The sequence below is a fragment of the Elephas maximus genome, chromosome 10 (genome assembly GCF_024166365.1).
Source record: "Elephas maximus indicus isolate mEleMax1 chromosome 10, mEleMax1 primary haplotype, whole genome shotgun sequence".
Taxonomy (NCBI): Eukaryota; Metazoa; Chordata; class Mammalia; order Proboscidea; family Elephantidae; genus Elephas; species Elephas maximus.
The window spans coordinates 107,258,353-107,277,077 of record NC_064828.1 but is presented as its reverse complement, the minus strand read 5'-3'; the positions used below and the strand labels follow the sequence as shown (position 1 = coordinate 107,277,077).

At 40.7% G+C, this 18,725-nt stretch overlaps 1 protein-coding gene across 1 annotated transcript in view; it reads right to left on the bottom strand.

Annotated features, from left to right (window-relative positions):
- Window positions 1-18,725, bottom strand: part of UNC79 (unc-79 homolog, NALCN channel complex subunit) — a 220,952-nt gene that overhangs the window by 16,378 nt on the left and 185,849 nt on the right. Inside the window, exons 43-45 of the mRNA XM_049898829.1 lie at window positions 16,999-17,103; window positions 8,378-8,455; window positions 1,867-1,956 (exon numbers count right to left, since the gene is read on the bottom strand). Coding sequence (XP_049754786.1) covers window positions 1,867-1,956; window positions 8,378-8,455; window positions 16,999-17,103 — 273 coding nt within the window. The remainder of the gene's footprint in view (window positions 1-1,866; window positions 1,957-8,377; window positions 8,456-16,998; window positions 17,104-18,725) is intronic.

Genomic DNA, 18,725 nt, shown 5'->3' with positions numbered 1-18,725 from the left:
GACACACTGGGAAGAGCACTGGGCTGGGAGTTAAGAGGCCTAGGTTCCAGACCCAACTTGACCCTAATTAGTTGCATTGACTTGGACAAGCCACTTGCCAGTTTACCTTTTTGATCTGCTTCCAAATATGTAAAACCAGCTAACTGGATTATAATTGTAGTTCCCAACCATTTGATCATCATGGATCCCTTTTATTATCTTTCTCCATATTTTGAAAGTGTCTACAAAACAAGCTAACAACTTGTAGGAAAAAATTGTTGCCTCTTCTGTATACATCAAAGTCATTCAAGTGTGGGTAACATGAGTCAGCAGTCAGTAACCAGTGTACAATCAAAAGCTAGGGTACCTTACCTAGAAATTACTGGATTTAGATCAGCACCTCAAACCGGTTCAGAAAAGTTCAGTAATTGCCAACATAAAGGAGGGCAGTGTATGCTTTGCATAGCAGCCAAATCTTTTGCCCATGAGATTTTGATCCAAGCAGGAAACAAATAGTGGTGCCCTACTCAAAGATGGCGGCCAACCATACCACTTTGAACGTGTGTCGCTCTCCACAGTCCTGCCAAAAACCCAATCTCCTGCATGGATCCCTAAAGTTTCAGGAGTTTAATGTAGTAGATTGGATTATGGGCAGGACTGTGGAGAGTGACACACATTCAAAGTGGCGCGGCTGGCCACCATCTTTGAGTGACGCACCACTGTTTGTTTCCTATTGGGGTCGAAATTCCACGGGCAACAGATCTGGTTGCTATGCAACATGTACGCTGCTCTCCTTTAAGCTGGAATTACTGAACCATTCAGAACCGGTTCGAAGCCCTGATTTAGATCTCATGAGAAATTATCCATTTAAATTTTGATTCTACTTTATGCTTAGCATTTGCAAATCTTTCACTATACCAAGAAACACTTTGGCCATCTGGGCAGAGTCTGAAAACTGATTTCGGTGGTGAAAAGACAATATTTTTAGCTGATGAACTTCTTGGATCGCTAAATTCCTGTTTATCATAAAGGAATCATTTAATGCCAGATTGCAATTTGGCTGCTCCTTGGGCCATGTTTGGATTCTCTTCTGCCTTCTCTCCAGGGCCTTCCTCAAATCTCTCAGACCATTAATCTTTTAGGTCCCTACTCGAATCACGGCAGGGAAGCTGACTTGCATCAGCAATTCATTCCACCCTGCAAACAATAAATAAACTCAACAATTTCACTTGGATTTTGTCCATATGCAAATTAAATTTTATTCTGTCCCCTTTCGTTATTTTCTTGAAGAAGATAGCTTCAATGCAGATAAAATAAACGGCTTACGTTTGCATACACATTGCCATTTATGAAAGTCTGTTCGCTCACATTATTTCATATCAAATCTAACCGTCAGGCAAGGTAAGTGTTATTACACTTATTTTGCAAATGAGAAAACTGAGGCTGTAGGCAGCTAAGTGATACTATGTGGTATCGTGAAAAGGGAATGGGTCTGGAGTCACCACAATCTTCCATTTAACTCCTGACCTCACCGCTTTTTAGTAGTGTGACCCTGAGCAAACGATTTCACCACTTCAACCCTCAGTTTCTACACTTGTAAAATGGGAGTAATACCTTAATAGGGGGAGTGTGAGGGCTGAATAAAGGGCAAAAGTAAAGGCAGGCACATAGTTGATGTCAAATAAGTATATACCTTTCCCTTTCTCCTCTCCCTCTTTGCAGAGCTGGGACCCAGTTCTTCAGACTCCTCAGTCGCGAGCTCATTCTACAATGTCACAGTGGTCTCACAGGTAACAACCAATTCCCCTATAATTATATTGCTTAATTCTCCAGGAATGTTTCTGTGTTTTGCAACCCTAAGAGAGGGACGGAGGAAAGGCCTCTTACCTTCAGCTTGGTGAGTGTGTGCATGTCCGCCATGAAATCCAGCACTTCGCTGACGTACTGCCGCACGCACTCCATGGCGGCCGTTCCGCACTGAAACGCAAGGACACCGCTGTGGCTCGGTCTGAGGGACGCCTTCACTTTTGCCCTCACTCCAGTGCTTGGCTCACTCTGATTTCACGCTGTTTACTAACGAGTTGTCTCATTCTCTGGATTTCTGAATCCATTACCCTCAACATAATCTGTGATTGTGCTGGCCTACATGAGCTGGTTTGGACAAAATTTTTAAAAGGTTTGTGGTGGGGAGTAAGAAAACACAGAGGGCCTAGAGGAGACAGGATTAAATTTTTTTTTCAGCTGGGTAATTTAACTGATACCTGTTTGCTTGTTTTTAAACTGGTTTATATACAAAGATGTAGCTTACCTAAATCTATCAGCATCAGAGTCTTTATGACCTGGATCATCCCAAAACTACAGTAACGCTTTGTTACTCTAAGGAGTCTTAAAAAAAAAAAAAAAAAAACCACTGCCATTGAATCGATTCCGACTTATAGCAACCATATAGGACAGAGTAGAACTGCCCCGTAGAGTTTCCAGGGAGCACCTGGCAGATTTGAACTGCCGACCTTTGGGTTAGCAGCCATAGCACTTGACCACTAGGCCACCAGGGTTTCCTAAGGAGTCTTAAATACACATAAAACATGTGCCACCAAATTCTACCACCAGAATCCAGAATCTTTTTTTATCAATAATAATAATAATATATAAACAAACATGCTTGAGTCAAAATTTGCATATTCAAGTCACTTACAGCTTAACTTCTGATACCTAGTAGATGTAATCCGTGGCCGTTGAGTCGAATCTGACTCATAGCGACCCTATAGGACAGAGCAGAACTGCCCCCATAGAGTTTCCAAAGAGTGCCTAGCGGATTTGAACTGCCGACCTTTAGGTTAGCAGCCATAGCACTTAGCCACTACGCTACCAGAGTTTCCCATAGTAGGTGTACGACTAGATAAATGTATTATTGTCTAGTTCTTGCGAGAGATAACAAAAAAAGGAACGAAGCAAAATGGTCACCTCTTCCTCGTGCACTAGCAGCATGTTTGGGAAGTTAGAAAGAAACGAACAGGGACATGAGAAAGCAAGCATGCTTGTGTTTTAGGTTATTAAATGGCATAAGCTGCCCTCTCAGGGCAATGCAGTGAATATAGGATTGTGAGTAAAGAAAAGGAAAATGAACAGGCCGGCTGCTACATCAGAGCTGTATTGAGGGAACCACATATCAGCCTGGGTATAATGTAGATCAGAAGCAGGCAGGCTTTGAAGGCCTATGAATACCATACTAAAGGCCTTTCTCGGCTTTATTTAGGGAAATCTGGAAAATTACCGGTATATACTTAACGAGCTCACCCAGTGGCTCTCATTTTCCCATGTTCATGTAAATCTGCACGGCACTGAACTATATCACCTTCCATCTCTTCTAGAATGTTACGCCTGTCAGCTCCTCTGACAGGATAACAAACAGTAAAATAAGGTCACTGGCAGTTCTGTCGGAGTGTTTTCCAAGCATCTCCTATGTTCTAAGAGTTTCTTCTTTTCATTTAAATCAAGGGAAGGAATTATAAAAGGTTATTGTGTTCCTGCTTTTGGAATATTAATCCTGTAGTGCAAGGAGGGATTTCTCCTCGATTTATTCCATTTTCTCTGACCTTTCACATGTCATGCAAATAAGAGCCCATAGTCTGTTCTTGAATTTCTTGAAAAGGATCTGTTTCTTTCATAACCATAGGCAGTGTTTATACCACTTCCACTAGGCAAATGTCACAGAAAATAATTCCTGGGAGCCTTATTCTATATTTGTCTTTTAAGTTTGAGTTTCAACATATGAGAGCAAAGAATTTACTATTACCTAGTTACTTTTGCTCAAGAGGCAGCAGCTACATCTAATAAAAGCCTCAAAATCCACTTCACAGGCAGGAAAATCTTTGTGAGCCATCTACACTTATAAAACAAAGAATATAATTCCCAATTACTCTCCCTTTTTTTTTCTTTTACTTTGCAAGCCATGTGAAGTATAACCTTAGGCGTGTTATTAAAAAAAAAACAAAAAACAGAGCGTTAAGCTCCATTTGTCTCAGAAGGCCTATACTTATTTCAACAGAAAAGCTGATCAGTGAGTTGAAAGCATGTCTTCTCACCTCAAATATATGAATTGAAGTGAATCACATCCAATTCTTCTGCAAAACTTACACCTGATTTTAAAGTTACATTTCTTAGATTATAAAAAGGAACACATGTTCAACATAGAAAATTTGGAAAATACAAATTAATAAAAAGAAAAATTTAAATCACCGTAATTCCAATTACCACCCGCGCCCCATAATTCCAACCATTGTTTATAATTCCTTCCTAGTTTTTTAATGCATGTAACACACACACATATATTTATATCAGATTGAGAGAATATTTTTTCTAATCTGCTTTTTAATTCAATCTGTTATAAGCATTTTCCACTTCATTAAATATTCTTTGAAAACTTGATGTGATAGCCAGATAATAGTTTCTTATGGATGTGCCTTGTTTTAAACAATACCTTAATGTTGGACATTTGTTTTATTTCCATATTTTTGTTATTTTAAATGATGCTTTAATAAATATACTTGCATATCAATCTTTAGGTGCATACTTCGTTATTTTCTCACATTGCTAGAAGTAGACCGTCAAACTGCCCTCCAGCAAGAAGTACTATTTTTCACTAACCACCAGTAGGTTACAAGAACGCTTGTGTCATCTCACCATCAGTACGTTTTAGCTTTAGAAAATAATGCTGATTCACTAGCTGATTTTACTTTCTGTATTTTTGAATTTAATATGATTATATATTTTATTTTTTTGTATTTTATCTTTTACAGTTTTATATTTTAATTTACAGTTCATTGATTGCCAATGAGATTAAATGGTTTATTGGTCATTGGAAGAGATTCTATATGTGAATCCTAACAATTTGTTGCTTTCTTTTTTGGGGGGGGGGTAATATTGATTTTATTCCTTGGGATAAATTTTATATATATTAGAGATATTATTTTTGGTCTATCACATATGTAGCAAACATTTAGTTTTAAAGAATTAAACAATAAGGAAACCAGTGTGTGTATGGCAAAGACAGGCTAGCTACTCCCCAGGCCCAGTCCTCTTCTTCCCTAGCATACCACTAGGCCACATTTCCCAGCCTCCCTTGCGGTTAGGTGTGGCCATGTGACTGAGTTCTAGCCAATGGAATGTGAGTGGAAGAAACAGCACCACTTCCAGACCTGGATCATGTAAACCTTCCACGTACCATATTCTATTCACGTCCTCAACTGCCAGTGACTGCAGAGGACTCCAGGGTCTTTAAAAAAAAAGCAGTTGTTTATGGAGTCGACTCTGACTCAAGGCAACCTCATGAGAGTGGATGATTTTTTTGTAGTAGATTGCCAGGCAGCTCTGGGTGGACTCCAACTGCCAACCTTTCGGTTATTTGGTAAATGGGTTAACCGTTTGTACCACCAGGGACTCCCCAAGGCTCTTAGACAAAGCACTTGATGAAAGGAACCTGATCCCTGGGTGTTTACATGGAAGGGCCGTCCCCACATTAATCAGGATACCCACTGAAACTTCATATGAGCAAACAATAAACTTCTTTGTGTGTTAAGTCACTGAGTATTGGGATTTTATCTCACTGCATCCTGCATTAACCTAACTACTATCAAGAGCCCTTAAAAATCCATAGTCTAGTAATTCCATCCCAGGAATCTTGTTACAAAAGAAATAGTCTGAAATGTGGACAAAAATTTAAGTACAATGATGTACATAACATATTAATTACAATAGCAGAATACTGAAAATAACATAAATATCCAACAATAGGTAATGTCTGCTAATATTATTTTTAATAGTTAATGTTTATTTGGCATTTCTTATGTGTCTGGCACTATGTATACTTTCCATACATTATCTCATTAATTCTCAGCCTATACATTAAAACCAAAACAAAAAACCCAGTATCATTGAGTGGATTTTGACTCATACCTACCCTACAGGACAGAATAGAACTGCCCCATATAGTTTCCAAGGCTGTAAACCTTTATGGAAGCATATTGCCACATCTTTCTCCCCTGCCCTTTCAGTTGGCAGCCAAGGGCTTAAGCACTGTACCATCAGGGCTCCTAATTGTTGTTGTGTGCTCTCAAGTCAAGTCCAACTCATAGCAACCGTACAGAACAGAGTAGAGCTGCCCCATAGAGTTTCATAGGCTGTAATGTTTACAGGAGGAGATCACCAGGTCTTTTTCCGCCATGGAGCTGCTGGTAGGTTCCAACTGCCAACCTTTCAGTTGGCAACTGAGTGCTTTAATCACTATGCCACCAGCAATTCTTAAGGCTCCTAATGAACCAAAAAAAAAAAAAAAAAACCCCATTGCCGTCGAGTCTGACTCATAGTGACCCCATAGGACAGAGTAGAACTGCCCCCATAGAATTTCCAAGGAGCGGCTGGTGGATTCGAACTGCAAACCTTTTGGTTAGCAGCTGAACTTGTAACCACTGTGCCACCAGGGCTCTGGGTTCCTAATTAGTCCCTGTTATATCCCATTCTGGAGCCCTGGTGACCTAGTGGTTAAGAGCTCAGCTGCTAACCAAAAAAGTTGGTAGTTCGAATCCACCAGCCACTCCTTGGAAACCTTATGTGGTAGTCCTATTCTGTCCTATAGGGTCACTATGAGTTGGAATAGGCTCGACAGGCAATAGGTTTGTGGGGTTTTTTTGAGGGGGGGTACATCTCATTCTACAGATGACCCAAACCAAGGAGTCACAGGTAAACAACTTCCTTGAAATCACACAGCCAGTAAATGGCAGGCCTCAAACCCTGGTGTAAGTCTAAGGCCCACACTCTTAACACAATTCGATGGTACATTCACACGAGATACTACTTTGTAAAAAAAAAAAAAAAAATTTTTTTTTTTTTTGGGGGGGGAAAATACTTAAGACATATGAAGCTAAAGCATCTTCTACATTATGATTTCAACTATGTTTAAACACATAGACACAGAAAAAGAAGACAGAAAATACGTTAATATGTTAGCAGTAAAATTACCTCTGGGTAGAATGATTATTATTTTTTCTCTTTCATAATATTCCTCCAAATCAAGCAAACAAAACCATTACATAAAGAGTATTTAAAAAAAAAAAAGTGTTTAGTATTGTGGGTAAAACCAGCATACTTATGTTTTGTTAGATACTGTCGAGTTGATTCTGGTTCATAGTGACCCACTGGAAAGAGCAGAACTAACTGCCTCATAGAGTTTTCTAGGCTGTAATTTTATAAGAGAAGATCGCCAGGTCTTTCTCCCAAGGATCCTCTGGGTGGGTTCCAACTGCCAACATTTTGGTTTGCCGCTGAGCGCTTAACCATTGCACCACCAGGGCTCCTTGGTATATTTATAAATGTAAATTAATAAAACTCTTTTGGTAAATAATACAGGCCAAGGAACATTAAGATAGTCCTACTCTTTGACTAAGGAATCTATCACAAGGATATAATTTCTAAAAAAAGCTTGAAGGTGTTCTTTTTAAGAATATATATATATATAGATAGATAGTAGCAAAGAAATTGGAAGGCATATAGGTAAATGTCCAACAATATGAGAATAAGCAAATTAGGGTACTAAATAGATCAAAACATGAAAAGTAATTTCTACACAATATAGTCATATTAGACGATTCTTTTTTTTTATTAAAATGTTTCTTATTAAATTAAAATTATAAAAATTAAAAAATACATTTTAATTAACAATATCTCTCAAGTTTCTGAGTTTGTTGGTGCAAATTTGCTATCAGTAAGTTACTGTAGCTTCTCACTCTCAGCCCTATTGATGAGAATCTTAGCACATTATACTAAACAGTTCACTAGTTGGTGATAACGGAAATTTTTAAAATTCCAAAAAGAAAATATTATAAATGAAAACAAGGCATTACAATGCTTATTTTCTTTTAGACTTCATTAAATCAAATTGGTTCACTAAGGCCAGTATAAGAAAATTATTTCTGGAAAAATCGAACTTTAATCAAATCTATTCTCTATCTTTGGTAATTTCTTTTCTCTCCTTCACTGGCTGCTTCAATTTTATTCATGTCCCCAGGAACTGAGCTTCCAGTAGCAGGGATGAACTGAAGTTTTCGCTGGTGCTCTTTTAAACAAGACGCTAATATGTTTTCAATTTTACAATGTTTGTTCTATGGCTCAGTGTTGTATGATCTCACCTATATGAAAGACCTAGAATAGGCAAGCGTATACAGATCAAAGTTTATTAGTGGTTACCAGGGGGAGGCGGGCAGGGCTGGAGAAGGGGGACTCACTGCTTAGGGATGTTGAAAAAAAGAAAGTGAACCAGGACACAAGCCCAAAACTATCTCTTGCTAAATGAGGAAATGGGAAGAATTATCAAGGGTGGACAATTAGCTTGGTCAGGACTTACTCCAGGTATTGAGGCGATCATCTGCTTGCTCAGGATGGTTGACTCAGCTAGTTTGGTTCCAGCATCTGCACAAATAAACTAATAAGAAATTGAAAGAATAATTATGTTTAAGAGTTCTTGGACAGTAACAAATAATTTATCGTTTAATTAACTTGGCTTAAATTCATTGGTGTTTACTTTCCTGACACCCTGCTGTGGACATATCAGGCTTGCTAATCATGATGGTTCATTTCTATTAGAAATTCAGATTCAGAGTGCCCAGATGAGCACGCCAAGTCTCACTTTACCCAGACAGCTGAGTGGCATTGAGATGGTTCGTTCAATCAAGGGAGAAAGGAAAGATGCCAGCACTGTCAGATTTGTTTTCAAGTCATTCTATTCTTTAGCTCTTCTTGACGATTACTGTAAGGCCATGTTCACATCTTTTCATGATTTCTATCGTATTATACATTTAGAATAAAAACAGAAAAACAAACAACCTCAGAGGAGAGTGAGTATCCCGTTTCTCCCCCCCAGGGCCCCTCGGCATCTGGTCTCTGCCTTCCTTTTGGTTTTCCTGCCCCACTTCATTCATTTCATGCTCTGCTCCAGCCCTACGGATCCATTTAGGCTTCATCAGTAGGCCAGTCTGTTCAGGTCCTTCAAGCCTTTTTACTGGTTGCTCTCTGGGCAAATGCTTTCTCATTCTTTAAGATGAAGGCTCCAAAGCCACTTCCTCTATGCTGGTAATACTCCCGGCTCCCTCCTCTGCCCCCACAGGACCTTGCACACTCTTCCATTATTACGGCCATCACATGAGATTGGAATGGCCTGCAAGTCCATTTCCCAACCTGCTGCAAGCTTTTGAGGAGCACAGACTTCTGTACCTCACCCCAAGCACCAGCGTAGGGCCTGGCATCTTGGGGTGCCCACCAAGTGTTTGTGAAACGAGCCAATTAATCAATTGTGACTTGAGGCAATGATGAGGATGAATCTGCCAGGTTATAATTTAATTTGCTTCATTACAGATTTCTACAGGTATTTCCCACTTGATGCAACATCCAACTATTTATAAATGGTTTTAGAAAAAAATTAAATACAATGTCTGTAGAGTTTGTAACGAGCAGTTAGGTCCTGTTTCATTTCTCTTTCCTGGCCAATGGCAATAGTGACTTTGGGATCCAGCGCTGCTGCTCTACAGAGTTCAGAGGCTCTGAAAGAAGCCCTGCCTTCGATTTCATTTCACTCTCAAGTTGGAAGCTCACAGGGAACCTGGGGAGGTCAAGAGAAGGAGCTCAGCTAGACAGGCTCGGTCCCAGGCAAACCGGGAGAAGTAATATGGGTTGGGGTAGTACAGAAAATCTCAAGGAAACCAGATGAGGAGCTTCGGAACAAAGGAACACAAATGAGCACTTTGTCAAGCTAATCAGGGGTCATTATTAATAGGTAGCAGGTTTCGATTGACAAGGTGGAGCTCTCAGCCACAAGCCTCTGAGGGCAAGAAGTCTTTAGACTTCTTGTTCAGGGCCAAGAGCTGGTCTTTCAGCGTGGGCGGGTCTGGCCCTCCATGAAAGACGGTGAGCACTGGTGACAGAGCTGGGGTTGAAAGGGTAGCAAGCTGATGGTCCCTCAGAACTGCACAACAGGAGTGGCCACATACCTCCATTCCATCACCCTCATCTCCCTGTGCCTCAGATACAGGTGCAGAAAGCTGAAGAATCTATTTGGCCATTAACTCTGAACCTGGCAACATCCAGGGGATACCTACGACTTTCCATTACTCTATCACACGGAAAGGTAAATAAACGGGGGGGAGGGGGAAAGGGGAGTAAAGCCTATCATTTTGGCTAAAACCGCTATGCTAAAAAAGCAAAAGCTGCAATATTTGTTAGAAGTACACAGTGAAAAAGAGGAACACTCCCAACCTTCTGGCAGATACTATACATTTTCTCGTAAAATTTATTTTCAAAAGCTATCCGAGTCTGCAATCTGAGACAAACTACTTGTAACTAAGTTCTAAAATGTCTGTCAGGACGCCACCATTTCAATTAATTTCTCTTCCACAGAAATAAAAGAGGCCATGGGAGAAGACAGAACAGTACCTAATGTGTGAGGGAAGGCATGCACAGAGAACCTGCATGCTCTGCGCTAGTCAAGCCTGCCCACCGAAGGGTTGCTTAAAGCCCCCAGCCCCCAAAGGGTGCTTGCATGGCCTGGGTGGGCCCTTGAGTGGAAAGATAAGATTCATCAAGAGGCAAAACACCCAGTGTCTCTATCTCCTTTCAGCAGAGGTCTGTCTTACCTGCCATACGCAGAAAGCACAGGCATGTACATTGTCAGCGTGGTTGGCAGCCATGGAGTAGTAAGATACAAGGTCAAATCCAAATGTCTGATTTGTGATAACTCTTACAAGTCAGAATTAATCAAAAATCAACCAAAAAGTAATGGAGATGCCTCAGGAAGTCTGGCAGATTAAAAGGAAGAAAAGGCCTAACCCTCTAAAATCATCTATTATTTATTTTTATCATTGCATTTTTAAGCCAGTGTATTTCTATTTAATACGTACAACTCAAGCCTTTATATAGCTGCTGATCATGAACTGAAAAAATCCATTAACATTTTACAGAACTGCTCAAAACATAAAGCTATAACTAAAATCAGAGGAGGAAATGACGGCTGAAGGAAAAATTCTATGCTTTCGGATAGAAATAGTAATAAAGCCCCTAAAAGATGCACTCCCCCGTGAATACAGAAGAATACAACAGAAGCGTGATATCCATTATGTGTCATTACCAAGTGAATTCATTATCGAAATGAAACCCAAAATAGTATCCCCACCTCTCATCCCATAGAATGATCAGATTATTACCAACTCAACTAACACTAATAACTGCATGTCAATAGTAACTCTGTGAATTGAAGACAACAGCATGACCTAGGCCATTTCTTTGTCCTCCAGTGTACAACTCACCTATCTTTCAAAGAAAACCTTTCACCTTCATGATTCTCACAGTGTGAATATTCAGACATGCCTCACAAAGTGGGAGTGTTATATGTAAATTAGCAGAATGTCTATGCTGACACATAATAGGAGCTTAGGAAATTCTTTTCAACGGGCGCTTAAATATTTTTTATGGTCGCTTTTAATGAGTCATCACTATTATGAAGACTCCGTTTTAATCCACCTCAAGAATAATTATAATAACCTATTACACATAAAATATCTACAGCAAACCAGTGAAAAAGAAAAATGTCAAAAGATTTGAATTAAAACAACATGACAGAGCACCTGCCCAAAGTGCAGAAGAACTATGTCTTGCAATCGACAATTTAGATTCTTAAGAATAATTTTTTTTCCTATTTCACAAATTCTTTTGTCTCCGTGCCTCTTTTTTTTTTTTTTTTTTTTTAAGTCCACTTGAGCATTTCAGATCACCTGGCTATATGTGAGTAAAAACAAATACTGAGACTCATGGCTGGGCAACCACAGTATGGTAGGCTGGGAAATTTCCCATAATGCCAGGTCACAGGAAGAATTCCTAGGAATTAAAAAATAGATTGATTGGTACCTCTTCCTGCCTTGAAACGTTTAGAACTTGGGTGACACCACATTCCTTAAGAAAGGATGCCACTGTCCTTTAAGAAATTCTCTTTTACTGCCAGAGTATTTGATAAAAAGCAAAAAAACAAAAACAAAAAACAACCTATAGTTTATTTATGAAAAGAAGAGATGGCTTCCATCTCTGTGAATCCATCTATCTACTAAGTTTCAATTGGAGAAGTAGTAGATGAAATTCCCTACTTGTTCCCACTGGAGTGAAAGAATAAATAAAAACTCAAGGTTTGAGCAACTGACTCTCTTCTCACTAATGGACCAGTGTCAGTCACAATGGATCACCTGGAGAGTTTTTCCTTCCAATTATTTTATTTTCTGTTTCTGATTCTAAATGAATCCACCCCCACTGCCTTCAGGTGATGGTCACTGACATCTACGAAGGAAGTCACTGTCCACCCCAAACACATCTGTCCACACTTATAAGCCTGGTCTCCCCATGTGCCAGGAACTGAAATTCCCGTCAGTAAGGAGCAAAAAGTGTCCCTCGAACTCCAGGCTAGACTCCCTGGCTTAAGAGAAGCTACCAGAGACCAGGCCATCAACTCCAGTATCCTCTAGGGAAGACCTACAAGACCCAGGCAGTCAAGGGCAAGAGAAAAAGGAACCAGGGAACACAACAGAAGGATGTACTACTCATGAAGAAAACAAAAGATGCTTCTGCCTCATCCCAAGTGGTGCCAAGGCGGGCTTCTCTCCAGGCTTAGCCAAGCAGATCACATGGCAGAAAAGGGAACTACTTTTATTCCTCTCAGTCATGAAAATCATTTACTCTAAGAGTTTACAGACCAAGGATATGTTACCTCAAAATGGGCATGATGGTTAATATTTTTTGAAATTGGTGAACTTGGCCATTTACCCAACTGGAGAAGGCTGAGACATTATTCATAAAGTTGTTCCTCATGGGCATGATCTCAAAATGTCTCCAAAATTTACCTCTCCAACCTAAATAACTTTACAGCTTGTTCTTTTTTTAATTATTAATTAACTTGATTCAATGACAAATACATATTTTCCCGAAAAAGATGAAAGTGTTATATATCTGAAATTGCATAAAGTACATTCAGAAGCATCTACTTTTTCCTCTTTTCCTTCCTAAAGTTAATCTGATGCATTGCATTGGGCAAATCTGCTAAAAAAGACCTCTTTAAAGTGTTCAAAAGCAAAGATGATGCCTTGAAGACTAAGGTGCGCCTGACCCAAGCCATGGTGTTTTCAATTCCCTCATAACCATGCGAAAGCTGGACAATGAATAACAAAGACTGAAGAAGAATTGATGTCTTTAAATTGTGGTGCTGGCGAGGAATACTGAATATACCACGGTCTGCCAAAAGAATGAACAAATCTGTCTTGGAAGAAGTACAACCAGAATGCTCCTTAGAAACAAGGATGGTGAGACTACGTCTCACATTCTTTGGACATGTTGTCAGGAGGGATCAGTCTCTGGAGAAGAACATCATTTTGGTAAAGTAAAGGGTCAGCGAAAAAGAGGAAGACCCTCAAATAGATGGATTGACACAGTGGCTGCCAACAATGGGCTCATGCATAACAAGGATTGTGAGGATGGTGCAGGACCAGGCAGTGTTTCTTTCTGTTGTACATAGTTGGAACCAACTCGATGGCATCTAACAACAACAACAAAGCTAATTTGTTTTTGTTATTTATTCACCTAACTGTGATGCAATAATCACTGTTTTTATGGTTTCCTTAAGCACTGGGTAATTTAAACTGTCAATGTTCTTTTGTTGTCTTGTGACAAGTGCTTATTATGGTTGACTAATGTACTTCATAGAAATCAGCCCCCAGCTACAGTTACAGTGTGGGGTGCTAGACCCCAAGAAGATCAGCCAAGTAGATCTGCTCTGATCAAGGCTGAGGGTAATTAAGGAAGTACTCTGAGACACCCAAGGGAAAACACCAGCAGGGCCCTGAAACCTAAGTTGCTTTCTGGTGGCACATCCCCAATAGAAACCCTATCAGAAGTGACCCCCAGACATATCAACATGCTAACCTTAAATCCTGCCTGGGCTATTTCATTAAGCCCACTTCACCTGCCCTCTCCTCCAACCAGAGTAGATCCCATTTATCTTTAAGGTCTGCTTGGGTCAAAGGTGCTTGTACTCAAAGGTGGCGTTGCTGATGATGTGTGAGTAAAACCAAACCCATTGCCATCAAGTCGATGCCGACTCATAGTGATCCTACAGGACAGAGCAGAACTGCCCCATAGAGTTTCCAAGGAGCAACTGGTGGATTTGAACTGCCAATGTTTTGGTTAGCAGCCAATCTCATGTGTGAGTAGAGGGGATAAAAAGGCCAAGGCCATCCACTGGAAGAATTTCAAAGCTTGTCCCTTCTAGGAGCACAGATATATTTCTGGTTGTGGCTTTGCTCTGTCTTCTCCTGAGCTTCTAACAACTTGGGACAATGGCAGACGTTTCATTCCGACTTCCCCATGCCTGACGTCCACATACCACACACTATCACACGTGCTCTCAGAGAGCTGCTATGTGCCCTGGGAAGCTCTTCCAAGACAACGTAAGACGATTCTTCATTGAAAGCACACCATCTTTTTATTAAATCTCAAGTCTTTGAGAAAACTAAATTCTGATCCCTAGTGATTAGTAGCATATAGTGGGGGGAAGAGGCGGTGGGACAAGGTAGCGAATATTAAATGGTAAATAACAGGTATTGTTCTTCCTCTTCTCTGTAAGTTTTTGAACTTCTGCATATTCTTCAAGGTCCACACATTCCTTTTCTAATAAATAAGCACTTCCTTACTTAGGACACACCTCTACTACTATATGTATTACACTGTAGTGGAATTTTTTGTTTATACATCAACTTCACCTACTAGATTGTAAATTCCTGGAGGGAAAGGGCCATGGCTTGTTAATCTGTTTCCCCAGCCCCCCTGCACAGCACCTGGGCCTTTGTCACATCTCATAATGGCTTAATGAGCTGCCTTCATCTCCCAGGCAGAAGTAGCTACCTCCATCTCCATGGTACTTCACAAACAGTGTAGGGTTTCTTGATAATATTTACACATCATCAGGATAGGCCTACTATGCCTTTTATATCTCTGTATCTTCAGAACTCGACGGCACTGGGTTTGGTTTTTTTTTTTTATCTTCAGAACCTAGCCCAAGATAGGTGCTCAATAAATATTTGTAGTGGGTAATACTGTTGAATAGTCAAATGTAGCCAGATGATGGAAGACTTCAATAGTTAAGGCACTACAAAGTTAGTATAGGTTTTTGATACAGGGAGTGATCTGATAAAAAGCAGGGTTTTAGTAAAATTCCTCTGGGTCACCTTAGGTAGAAAAATTGGATTGGCATGGAGAGAGATGAAAAAACAAAACCAAACCCACTGCCTCTGAGTCGATTCTGACTCATAGCAACCCTATAGGACAGAGTAGAACTACCCCATAGGGTTTCCAATGCTGTAAATCTGTACAAAAGCAGACTGTCACATCTTTCTCCCCCATAGCGGCTGGTAGGTTCGAACCACCGAGCTTTTGGTTAGCAGACGAGCTTTAACCAGAAATGAAGGCAGTGCAAAAACCTAAGAGCTGTTGCGGTAACCTGGGCAAGCGGTGCAAAGAGCCTGATTAGGCTACAATTCATGCTGAATACAAGTGGGCTCTGGGGTGCTAAAGCACTATAGTCAGATGCTGACACTATCACTTATCCCAGCTGTGTGATCTTGGGCAAGCACTGAACCTTCCTGAGCCTCTGCAGTACAGAAGCAATGCCTCACATGGTGGTAAGGATTAAGTGAGGAGAATAAGTAAGGCAACCAGCATATTGCCTGGCACATATTAGATGCTCAATTAACGTTCCCTTCACCCTCATCTTTCCAAATGGTACCCAAGGTACCCAAGATTTAGGGAAATCTGTTAGTTCCTTTATATCAAGCTCCTGTTTTCCTTTGATCATTTAACCTCAAATTTGTAGGCTCCAGACACTGAGATTGGTCTTAATGATCATCAGGGAGAACTGAAGCAGCTGTGACACAGTTTACAAAGGGCGTCTGACTGATGTCTGCTCCATTGTAGCTCATAGCCAAGTCTTTAAATCCAGCCTTAGTCCTGGGATGGGGCCCCAGGCTACCTGATGCACTGTTGACTCCTCCGACATTGCCAGCTTGCTTTTCCTCCAGTCTGCCCTCATGTCATTATCCTGAAATCTGTTCCCCATGGGTCCCCAGGCAAAGACACTTGCCTGCACCCATCCATCCTTTGTGACCCAGATCAAATACCACTTGCTTCGTGAAGTCTCCCTACTTCCACACCATATGGGCTGGGATCCCACCTGCTCACAACGTCCCCACAGGACTTTCTTCCTCTCTCTCTCTCTCTCTTTCATGGCACTGGTTATAGCCTGTCTCAGGCTACCCAAATCTGCACACTTGCCTAAGATGCTGAGCTAAGGACATCAGGGATAAAGGGCTTCAGCCGTTCAGAAGCAACCCATGACCAAAGACATAATCTTTGCAAATTCTCCAGAGACTGTCCTGCATGCATTCAAGCCTCCATGCCTCAGAGCTCCCATGGGTGCTAATTCTTTCATACCTATGCCCCACCCTGGCTGGACTCAATACATCCTGCCATTTGAATATCTGGCCTGGCTACCCTCACCCTCTTTTCTGCTTCACAGAGATTTGGCTCATCCCAGGTTGAGACCTCATCTCAGCCTCATCCCCCATTTTTGGCTTCATTATTCCTGTCTCAGCCCCCTACCTAACCCAATACTGGATTGCAAATTTCTTAAGGACAGAAATTACATTTCATTCTTCTTTTATCCCCCACAGAATTAGTTCCACAGTAGGAACAAAGAAAATAGCTCCTTTTTTTTTTCTTATTTGAGGCCAACGTAAATGCCAAGTGCACAGTATTAATTAGGTCATGGATCATACAACATGTAGTATCTCCTATCTCAGGCTTTGTCAGTGTGCCCCACAGCTTCCTTGGTTTTTCCAAACGTAAATGGAGCTCCTGGAAAGTGTGAGAAGCGAGTCTCAAGCCTACCTGGACAAGCAGAAGGAGGTTTGTGTCTGGTAAAGGAGATTTGAGCTTCAGGGCCTGCAGCAGTTCTAGGACAACGCTACGAGACAAGTAGAATTTATCCCGCTCCTAATAAAACAAAACACAAGAATGTAAGCAACCACTACAACGTTCAGTGAGAATAGACTGATGTTGGGAAGGGCTTCCAGAAGGTTCACAAATCAGAAATAAAAACTAGTATTTAAAAATATATAATGAGCTGTCCTTAAGAAATAAAACTAAAAAGAAACAAAAAAGGCATTCATGTCTGTACTGACGCACTGAGAGCACGTAATTTAATGGAAAAGAGAAAGATAAGCTGTTGTTGCTAGCTGCTCCCGAGTCAATGCTGACTCACGGCAACTCCTGTGTACAGAGCAGAACCGCACTTCATAGGGTCTTCAAGGCTGAGACCTTCTGGAAGCAGATCCACAGGGCTTACTTCCTAGGAGGCTCAATGGGTTTGAACCACCAACTTTTTTTTTTGGGAAGTGGCATTTTTTTTTTTTTTAATTGTAGTTTAGATGCAGGTTTACAGAACAAACTAGTTTCTCATTGAATAGTTAGCACCTGCATTGTTCTACGACATTGGTTAACAAGCCCACAACATGTCAGCATTCTCCCTTCTCAAGCCTGGGTTCCCTACAACCAGCTTTCCTGTTCCCTCTTGCCTTCCAGTCCCTGCCCCAGGGCTGGTGTGCCCCTTTAATCTTGTTTTGTTCCATGGGTCTGTCCAATCTTTGGCTGAAGGGTGAACCTCAGGAGTGACCTCATTACTGCACTGAAAGGGTGTCCGGGGGTCATTCTTTCAGGGTTTCTCCAGTCTCTGTCAGGCCAAAAAGTCTTTTGTTCTACATTTTTCTCCACCTGTCAGGGAGCCTCTATTGTGATCCCTGTCAGAGCAGTCCGTGGTGGTAGCCGGGCACCATCTCGTTGTTCTGGACTCAGTCTGGTAGAGGCCGTGGTAGATGTGGTCCATTAGAGAGGGTGAACCACCAACTTTTCAGTTAGCAATCTAGTGCTTAACCATTTGCGGCCAGGCAGGGACATTAAAGATAGGCTAGCTTTAAATATTAAAAGCACAGTATTTGCTTCTTATCTGCTTGAGGTCCCAAGAACTGCTGAAATTAAACAAATCTAAAAGTATTTCTTTCAACACAAACGATTTAGAGAGCAATATGCACAACTGTCCAAGGAGTCAACCATCCTCTCAAAAGAGCTTTCTTTTTAAATGGACTGTTTCAAGCTCACAGAGAAATAGGGAGAAAGGAATATATCAAGGACCAATCACCCATCTTTGTTAAATTTTAACATTTTGCTTTGCTTCAACCTTTTGATAATAAATAAAACATAACACAAACAGGTTGAAGCTACAAATATGGTGCTCTCTTTTTTTTCTTCCTTCCTCCCATCCTTAAGGTAACCACTATTTTGAAGCTGGTGCTTATTATTTTTTACATGTTTTTATACTTTTATTACATATGTATACCTCCATTATAATGTATACTATTGTTTACCAGGTTTTAAACCTCCTATAAAAGGTATCACAGTATACATACACTTCTGCAACCTGTAATTTTTCTCTATATTTTTAGAATTTATCCCTATTGATACATGTAGTTCTAGTTCTTTCAATTAAATCCAAAACTAAACCCACTGCCATGGAGTCGATCTTGAATCATAGCGACCCTACAGGACAGAGTAGAACTGCC